This window comes from Bidens hawaiensis, unplaced genomic scaffold (genome assembly GCF_021521415.1).
Source record: "Bidens hawaiensis isolate Kalapana, Puna unplaced genomic scaffold, B.hawaiensis_p1.1 tig00029381_1, whole genome shotgun sequence".
In the NCBI taxonomy this organism is placed as follows: Eukaryota; Viridiplantae; Streptophyta; class Magnoliopsida; order Asterales; family Asteraceae; genus Bidens; species Bidens hawaiensis.
Genome location: NW_027494871.1, coordinates 71,907 through 81,728, shown reverse-complemented (window position 1 = coordinate 81,728; position 9,822 = coordinate 71,907). Strand labels below are relative to the sequence as shown.

The following is a 9,822-nucleotide window of genomic DNA, read 5'->3' as shown; positions in this document are numbered from 1 at the left end:
CCACAAGGCCACAATACGATTAAGAACAAATCAAGATTTAATCATAATACAAGAGAAACCCAGGTATCAATTGATGAATAGAATTATGAAAAAGTGTAGTTCTAGATGGTGAAATTCCACCTTTAGTTGCTTATGTTATAATATAATTCAAATTTGATGCCTTCATGGCTCAATACTATATGTAAGATCTCGTTGTCCGCTTGCCTTTTACCAGAATGAATGAAGTATTGTAAGTGACTGTGTATCAAAATCATCACTGCTTAATAGAAATTTAGGATGACCATAAGTAGAATTGACCGGAAAGATAATCCATTATTTAATCGCAAATTGTAGAATATTTGCCACAAATGATGATTTAAGCAAATCATATAATATGATGATAAGTTTGATTCATTCATTGGTATGGGTGATAGTTAATGCTTTGGATCTTTATGGTCACGAGTTTGAAATCTTACTCAAGGGGTTTTCTCATAATGACGGGTGTCCTTGAAGGTGTTCCTGAATGCGTCAGGCCTGTAGCGTCAAAATCAGTATGGACGGTTGACATTTTGTCTCATGATAACTCACTTGGGTATTGAGGTAGTTACAAATGTTGTTAAAAAAATTAAAGAAATTTAGTTCAAAATAAAATTCACAACAATAAAATAAAAAATACAAGTACATCATATTAGGGTTTCGAGATGAGATTGGTTCGGTACCCGTATCGAAAATCAGTAAAATCGGGTGCCGAGTATCGTAACGAATTTTATGGTGCGAGTATAGGTATAGATATTTCGGTATGGTGCCCGATTCCACTATGGCTTTTTTTTTCTTTTTTGCAAATCTTCACCAAACTTGGTATCGTTACCGGTACGAGAAACAAAGTCCGGGCGCCGGTACACAACCGGTGCTAAATTGGCTAAACTGGTACGGGTACGGTACCAATATTCAATAAACTATAAAACCAAAACCAATAAACCATAATATTAAATGGGTACCGAGTACCGAAATACTCGTCTGGAAATGCAGATACCGCAAAAGTACATTTTGGAAGAGCATAGGGGGTTAAAGTGTAAACATTACCACTATTAAAGGACCAAAAGTACGCACACCCCTCTTTATTTCCAAAGTCGGCAACTTTTACGCGTATTCTCATCTCATCCCACCGTCACGGCGATTTTGCCCTAATTTTCCCTCATAAAGCTCGTAATCCTTCAGCTTACCTTCAGCAATCCAATCAACGACTCAACAAAGCCAATCCACAACACCAATCGCTAAAAACCGACTTCAATTTCGTGTTTTGACGAATATCCGGACAGTTTACTCAAAACTCGCGAAAATTGGTCGAAATATGACGATTTGAGACCAGATCTAACAAATTGGAAGCAGATCTATTGTGATTACATCGTTACGGCGATTTTGCCCTAATTTTTCATCGAAGCTAGTAATCGTTGAAATTAATTGAAATAATATCAACGAATCTTCAATTGGTGACTTATTGAAGGCGATTGACAACATTAAGCGACGAATATTCTCGAAATTTGCGGAAACTGACGATTTGAAACCAGATCTGAGAAATTGGAAGCTGATTTGTTGCTGTGTGTGAAGAATCAAGTGCAGGAGGATGAATTGAAGAGTCTACGTGGCATCAGAGGATGATAGTTTGTGAAGCCGTTCAGTTTTTCGTTAATATCGGAAAGCTAGGGTTTCTGATGAGCTGTTTGATTGCAATAATTCGATGAATTGAAGAATCTACGTGGAATTGGAGGTTTTAGCTCGTGAAATCATTCAATTATTCATCGATATCGGATACAGAGGGTCTCCGAGAGTTGTGTCGGATCGAAAAACCGACGAATCGAAGATTGATTGAAGCTTTATGCAGATTTGCAGTGGAAAAACAAAAAAAATAGTTTGATTTTGTACTGTTATAATATTATTATTGTGTTTAGGAGTTCAATTGAGGCGTTTGATATTTTTGGTTTATATTAAGACGCCTAAATTGATACTAGTGGTATTGCATTTTTGGTTGTTACTGATAAGTTTTTTGGAGGAAAAAGAAAAAGAATTTTTTGATATTAATTATGGCAGTATATTACAAGTTTAAAAGTGCAAAAGATTATGACTCGATTCCGATAGATGGACATTTTATAACAGTTGCCTCTTTGAAGGAAAAAATATATGAATCAAAGCAGTTGGGCAGGGGCACTGATTATGATCTGGTCATCACCAACGCCCAGACGAATGAAGGTGTGATTGTTTTAAGTTCTGGGTTTTGTCGATTTTATGTTCTTGAATTCATTCAACAGTTTTTTTGGGAAATTTACAGTGAATTTTAAGTTATGTGGCATCTAAAGGGTTTAATAACAATCATTATTTGAGTTGACATGTCTTTTTTTAATAAAATTTGTTAATAATGTGCATTTTTTAGTAGCCTACAGGTTTAAGATTATCATCATCGTCGTACTCAGTATATCCCACCAATAGCCAAGCTATGGTAGGGTCTGAGGAGGGTAAGATGTAGACAGCCTTACCCCTACCCCATAGGGATAGAGAGGCTGCTTCCGATGAGACCCCCGGCTCGATAGTAGTTTTGCATCAAGCCTTGGACATAAGGCACATAGCACTCAATCATCGGGACACCGGCTGATTGGTGCATGTACCATTGTCTTTCGGCTATCAACGCCACCACATGATGCCTGATTAACCTTCTGCCACTTTTAACGTTATTTTCACGAGATTAGTAAAATAACGTTAAAATTAGTGCAATTTTACTTTTGCCCACCCGAGGGTTCACACATATATACATTATATGCGCGCACCGCAAGCAGGGCGAAGGTTTAAGATTATGTGTTGGTTAATTTACATTTATTTTTAACTGAATTGATGAATATATTGGTTAAGGAGTGGTCAACTTTTGCTAAATGATAATCTGTAGTTTTAATATTTAGTTTGGATTGGATTTAGTGGATTCACATTAGTCCATGTAAATTGTAAAGGGTGTTAATTTAGGTAGTATTTATGTTATAAAGTGTGCAGATATGAGCTGTCATATTGGGTGAAATTTAGTATGATACTGTAGTGTGAAATGGATCTATAATCTATTTATGGTATTTCACAAAAGTGCTATTTTTTTGCAATTTCAGAATATCTTGATGAAGACATGTTGATACCAAAAAATACCTCTGTTTTAATCCGTCGAATTCCTGGACAGCCTCGAAAGCCTATAGTTGCAGCACCAATTACTGAACCTGCCGAGTATAGTTTCAAAACCTTTAAATTTAAATTAATTAGTTAATATTTTTGTTACTTGGATTGGATTTGGATATATCTTACTTGCTGGTGGCTTAGGCTTGACTGCTTGGCTTCAACCACTTCTTTTGGTCACGCGAACCAAACCATGGTTTATCAACCCTGCACATGGTTAATGGTCATGTTATGTGACTCAAGTTTAAGAACATTGGTTGAATTATTGTTTGTGATTTGAACTGCAGGACAAAAACGGTTAATGAGACGGAGAGTGCACAACAGGCAAAAAGTAACTTTTCGGGGGCTGCGTTTTCTGTTACTAACTATGTAAGTTTCGATTAGCAGTAATATTTTAGGAACTTGATCACTTATTCAGATTTAAGACTATACATTTAGCACATAAGGATGATAACCCATTCATTTTTTTTTTTGGGATTTTGTAGCTTGATGGTTCAGAATATGATGAATTTGGAAACGATTTGTATGAAATTCCGGAGGTTGTTCCGGTTATGTCTAACAATCAAGTTCAGGAAGCTCCTGCTCCTAGTAAAGCTGACGAGGATAGCAAGATTCAGGCTTTAATTGACACACCAGCATTGGACTGGCAACAGTGAGATTTCTTTGTGTTTTAGCTTCTTTTATATGATGATTAAATTTCATGAAGTGGGACTGATGTTGACTTGTTGACATGCAGGCAAACTTTTGATGGCTTTGGTGCTGGTAGAGGCTTTGGGCGTGGAATGGCTGGTCGAATGGGGGCTCGTGGTTTTGGTAATATTGTTTAGATTTAAAAGCAATCTAACATTTTTCATTATGTTTTCATTAAATTTAAAAGCAATTTATTTGGAAACTGATATGCATTTCTTAACTTGTCAGGTCTGGGCGGTGGTTTTGAGCGAAAAACACCACCACCAGGCTATGTATGCCACAGATGCAAAACACCAGGTAGATTGATCAATTATATTGAGCGATTTTCAATATTGGATCATAGCTTTTTATTAATGTATGAGATGATATAATTCTCATTTCACAGGTCATTTCATTCAGCATTGTCCTACAAACGGTGACCCAAATTTTGACATCAAGAGAGTGAAACCTCCAACTGGCATTCCAAAATCTATGTTAATGGCTACACCAGATGATTCATATGCATTACCCAGTGGTGCAGTGGCGGTTTTGAAACCAAATGAGTATGTTTGTTTTTGTTTTTTCCTCATGTTTTGTAAACTTTATATGCATAAGCTAATTATGTTTTTATATATTATAAATATTATTGTAACAGAGCTGCTTTTGAGAAGGAGATTGAAGGTATGCCTTCTACCCGTACAGTTGGTGATCTCCCGCTAGAGCTTCACTGCCCTTTATGCAAAGAAGTTATGAAAGATGCTGTTTTAACAAGCAAATGCTGTTTCAAAAGTTTTTGTGACAAATGTGAGTTTTTTTGGTCCTTAAATTTTCTGTTTTTTACACTCAATTCTCTATTTTCTTTAATCATGATGAAGCTTTAATCTTTATTAGGTATACGAGATCACATTATCGATAAATCAGTCTGTGTGTGTGGTGCAACAAATGTGCTAGCGGATGATCTTTTACCCAACAAGACATTACGTGATACGATAAATCGAATACTGGAATCAAATAATAGCAGTGCTGAAAATGGTGGCAGTGCTTATCATGCTCAAGGTCTATAGTTACAACCAAATTATTATTTTAATAAATTACAAATAGTTATCAAATATTTATTTAATTATATTATTCTTTCAGATATGGAATCTGCTAGATTTGCACCACCAACACAACTAAAGGCTCCATCCCCATCACCATCTGCAACCTCCAAGTCCAAGGGGGAGCAACCGCCACCACAAAACGCAGATGATACAAAGGTACAACCGGGCCCCACTGAAGATAATGTGGCTCCTGTAGTTCAGGCTGTTCAGCAGACGACAGGAAAAGTCAATAAAGCCCCTGATGTTTCTGAAGCTACATACGAGTCTAAAAGTATGATGGAACCAGCTGCATCACAGGGTAGTGGTCGGCCTGTGGATGATGAAGTGCAACAGAAACAAGTTCCTACTGAAGTAAAAAAGAAGAAAAAGAAGAAAGTTAACAGCATGCCTATGGGTGGTAAGAGTTCTGATTATACCTAATAATAATGGTTTTATAATGATCAATTATAAATTAGATTGAGTAACATTAATCTTTTGTGATTATTATTGCAGCAGCAGAGATGCAGTGGAGGGCCTCACAGGAGTTTGGTGGCCCTATGAACTATATGATGCCTCAAGGTCCTAACCTTTACAATCCTTATTGGAACGGGATGCAGCCCGGTATGGACCCATTTATGGGCCCGTATGGTGGTGGCATGCCGTACATGGGTGGTTACGGGCCTGGGCCAATGGATGTTCCTTTTGGAGGCATGTTTCCCCAAGATCCATTTGGTGTACCAATGAATCCAATGATGCCTCCTTTTATTCCACCTCAAAGGTATTTATTTATTTATTTTTGGTCTGATTTAATTATTTTGTTCTTGTTGACATAGCTGGAGTATTTAATTTTCATAAAATAGGAGTATTTAATTTTCATAAAATATGTTGTAACAGGGATCTTGCAGAGTTGGGAATGGGCGTGAATGGCGGTGGCCCCTCCATGAGTCGGGAAGAGTTTGAAGCCCGGAGAGCCGAGTTGAAGCGGAAGCGGGATTTTGAGAAACGTGGTGGAACCGGAAGGTAATTTCATCTAATTGCATGATTTAAGTTGAATAATATTAGAAAAGCCATATTATTAAAATAATAATTTGAATTAGAACTAATAAATTTAGCTTTCATCTCGTTGCAGCAGCAGAGAAATGCCAAAAGACAAGGAGTTCAACCGAGAGGTGCGCCACAATGAGGATGGTCCTCCGATGAAGTCGAAAACTGTATGCATTGTTTGTAATATATTATTGACTGCTATTTATTTTGTTTGAACTTTCTACAACTGATAATATGTTTCTGCTTTCTTGTTGGGTTTCAGAGACCATTACCGCTGCCGAGCAGTGACGGTCACCATCACAAAACTGAGAGACCATCACCGCCTGATCGCCGCCGTTCCCGGGACGTTGACGTTCCTCCACACCCATCCTCAAAGAGGAAATCTTCCAGTGATCGTTATGATTATGATGACTATGAAGACCGTCACCACCAGTCGTCACATAAAAGTCACCGTCGGTCAGAATCGTCTTCCACTAGAAGACCTTCCCAGGCACCACCAAGCTCAGATTCCAAACCGATTGCAGCATCAGCTTCTGCAACCGCCACCAGTGATGGGAAACACAAGCCGAGTGTCTTCTCTCGCATCAGCTTCCCTGAGGAAGAAGCCGCTGCAGCAGCTTCCAAGAAACATAAGGTCACATCAAGTTCGTCGGAGGCGGCTGCAGGCGGGTCCATGGCAGTGTCCAGGAAGAGCAGCACCAAGACTGCCTCTGCCGCTAGTGTAGATTACGAGTCTAGTGATGATGATGATGATAGGCATTTCAAGAGGCGGCGTTCGAGATATGAGTCGTCTCCAGTTCGGGACCGTGAGCACTACAGCAAGCACAGATAGCCGAGATCAAGAACATACCTGGGAATGTGTTTGTTTTTACTTTGGATGTATCACCGTAATTTTACTTGATGGATTAAGTAAAATTATGTACTTTTGCTGTTTGGGGTTTGTTAATGTGATTTTCTTTTTGTTTTGATGAAATATGCATTTTGAAGAAAAAAAGGTGCTTCAAGCTTGTTTATAATTATGCTTTCTGTTTTGTCTTTTAAAAATAAATATAACAAAAGTAAATTACTTAATCAAATAAATGAAAATAAATAGCTTCCCTTATGAGTATGGTTGACTTTCTGGTCAACGAGCAAAAAGTCAATTGTGTAATGTTGACCCTAAAGGTGTTCTACTTCATGGCCTTAAAGCAGTGTACGGGTCTAGAAGAATTTTTCAGGGGTAACCCAAATTTTGTTCACGTGGTTTGGTCAAAAATAAGTATAACGATTTCAATCCATTTCTTTTTCAAATCACATAGATATTGATCAAAGCAATGGGACGACGTTAATCAACTGAACTAATATGACAAAAAATTGAAACCGTGACCTCAGGCAAGAAAAGATTAGATTGAAGCCCTTATATTGACCAGGACGAAACTCGCATCTAACTCAAAATGTTAGTGGCATTCATGTTGTGTTTGTTATTCCTTTTGTTTTGTTTGCAAATTACGATTAGATATGTTGTAAATATATTACTTAACTAGGTTATTAACCTGTGTACGACACGAGTGGAAATATAGAAATCGTCTAACAAATGCATGTAATTTTAAATAACAAGATAATTTGTAGTATATATTTTTGAGACGACAACATGATATTTCTTGTATACGTAGCTTAAATATACAAATAAATGTAAAGTAAAATCATAGAAACATGAAAAAACCTCTAAACACACACACACACAACACACACACACACACACATATATATATATATCACAAATAAATGTTAAAGTAATGCAGAGTTAATATCTTTAGAAAATATTATATTTCTAAAAATTCACAATTTCAATAGGAATATCTAAACAATATACTTTAATATTTTAATAATAGTTACTATTCATCACATATCACTTAAAATAAACATAATAATTTAATTGGATTTAGGTTGGTGACATTATTATATCTTATGCTACATTTTTATTTATAACAAGCTAACAAAAACAATTAAAGTTGCATTACGGCATTAAGTGTTAAATATATTAAAAATATGTTGTCAATCAACATTTAAAAGGATGGTTACAACGCATTCCATTATATTAGTTTACTTATTTTTGACTAATTATATATGCTACATTTTGTATAATTGATAGTACATAACAAATCAATTGTTATTTGACTATGGTTAAGATGATATTTTTTCTCAGAGGATTGATACACACGTCTCCAAAAATTCAATATTCTTATGACCAATCCGTAAACACTTAGTAGTAAGACAATGTATTTTTCCCGTGATCCATCTATACGCCTCAACTCACTCACGTTTCTCATGAGAAAAATAACGAAATTGATAAACGCAAAACGTGTCAAAACATGTTATGAAATCCAATATCAAAACAATTATTCGTAGGTGAGCCCAAAAACGTATCATAACAATTCGACTAAAATCAAAATCAACTTCATAGTCGGTGGTTCATATCAAACGATTTGTAATCAATTGTAACGCCCGTTGATTCCGATTTCAAGAATTAAAGATTGTTGAGTATGTATAATTCTCGGGATTCATCCGACGTTTCTCCGAAGCCTTTACGTCGTCACGGTACGCCTAATCGCTTAACTTTTCTTCCAAGTTGCATTATTATTAAATTTCGGGGGCTAGAATGAAAATGTTTGATATTATAACATAAAAAAAAACCCTAGCTTCTGCTGCTGCCTGCGATCGGACTACTCCAGCCCCCCCTTCATTGCTTCGACTTTTTGATCGATTCCAAGTTCCTAGAGGTAGTTCAAGGTATGTACTACAATCCCCTACACTCTTTTTGCTCACCCCTAATCGTTTTGATGCTCAATTTTGCCGAAACTTTTCGTTGGGCAGATTTCGGCTAGAGTGCAATTGACCCACTTCCCGTGGATAAAAATTAGAGTTTCCGGTGTAGAAAGATCCCCAGGTATGGCATTTACATCATATTAAAATTTCGTGGTCATTGGAGGTGTTTAGGTCGGTCAATCGATTTTAGTTCGAAAACTAGGGTTTACCGGGTGTAGAATTGCAAATTGTTGAGCTTGATGCGTTAGTTGATCGGATGACCGAACGATTCAGTTTGTGCAGCCCTAGGGAGGTTTAAGGGCTGTGGAAAAATTATTTTTTTGGTGCTCGGGGCTGTCGGGGTTAGTGCTTCGTCAATCGAGTCGGCGGTGCGCGAATTTTCGTTTAAATGTTAAAGTAAGTGTTGTAAAAAGGAACCGTCAACCCTATCAACTCGGGTGACATATTTATGATGAATGAAAAGGTTTAAGACGGAATTTGGTCCATTCGGGGCTGATTCGGTTAACAAATGGTTTTAAAGATTTTTTCACGCGCATTCGACCCGATTTGACTATCTTTGGGCCTTGGGCCAAGTTGTTGGGTCTTGGGCCAAGTTGTTGGGCCTTGGGCCAAGTGTTGGGCCTTGGGCCAAGTTGTTGGGCCCTGGGCCAAAGTGTTGGGCTTGTACGGCCCATTAGGCTAGAGTGTTCCTACAGTCTAGTTTAGTAACGCGTTATGTATAATTTACAGGCCCTTACTTGTGATTGTGCCCTTAGGAACTTCCTAGCTCGTTGCAAGTATTCGATCGATCTCAGGTGAGTTCTTGAAGCCCCGTTTAACTCTTTTTAAATTTTGGGCTAGCATGCACACCTAAGTGTTTTTCTTACTTGATGAAATGTTTTGAATGGTGTTGGTACATGTATGTCAGTAGTTCATAGTCTAACGTTTGTAATCGAGTCTGTAATGTAATTATGTTTTTGATTATGTTTATGTTTATGTAACGAGCGAAGTTGTCAACAAGTTCGCTTAGGCGAACTTGTTGAACAAGCGAAGTTGTTAACAA

At 37.2% G+C, this 9,822-nt stretch overlaps 1 protein-coding gene across 1 annotated transcript; it reads left to right on the top strand.

The window, feature by feature from the left end:
• Positions 1 to 1,275: 1,275 nt before the first annotated feature.
• LOC143578867 (E3 ubiquitin ligase PARAQUAT TOLERANCE 3-like) lies at positions 1,276 to 6,967 on the top strand. Its single transcript, XM_077062332.1, has 14 exons — positions 1,276 to 2,226; positions 3,123 to 3,234; positions 3,471 to 3,552; positions 3,669 to 3,835; positions 3,920 to 3,996; positions 4,102 to 4,170; positions 4,259 to 4,415; positions 4,508 to 4,656; positions 4,744 to 4,908; positions 4,990 to 5,349; positions 5,445 to 5,709; positions 5,826 to 5,951; positions 6,061 to 6,142; positions 6,238 to 6,967. The coding sequence occupies exons 1-14, from the start codon at positions 2,061 to 2,063 to the stop codon at positions 6,805 to 6,807; spliced, it is 2,547 nt and encodes an 848-aa protein (XP_076918447.1). The 5' UTR covers positions 1,276 to 2,060; the 3' UTR covers positions 6,808 to 6,967.
• The last annotated feature ends 2,855 nt before the right edge of the window (positions 6,968 to 9,822 follow it).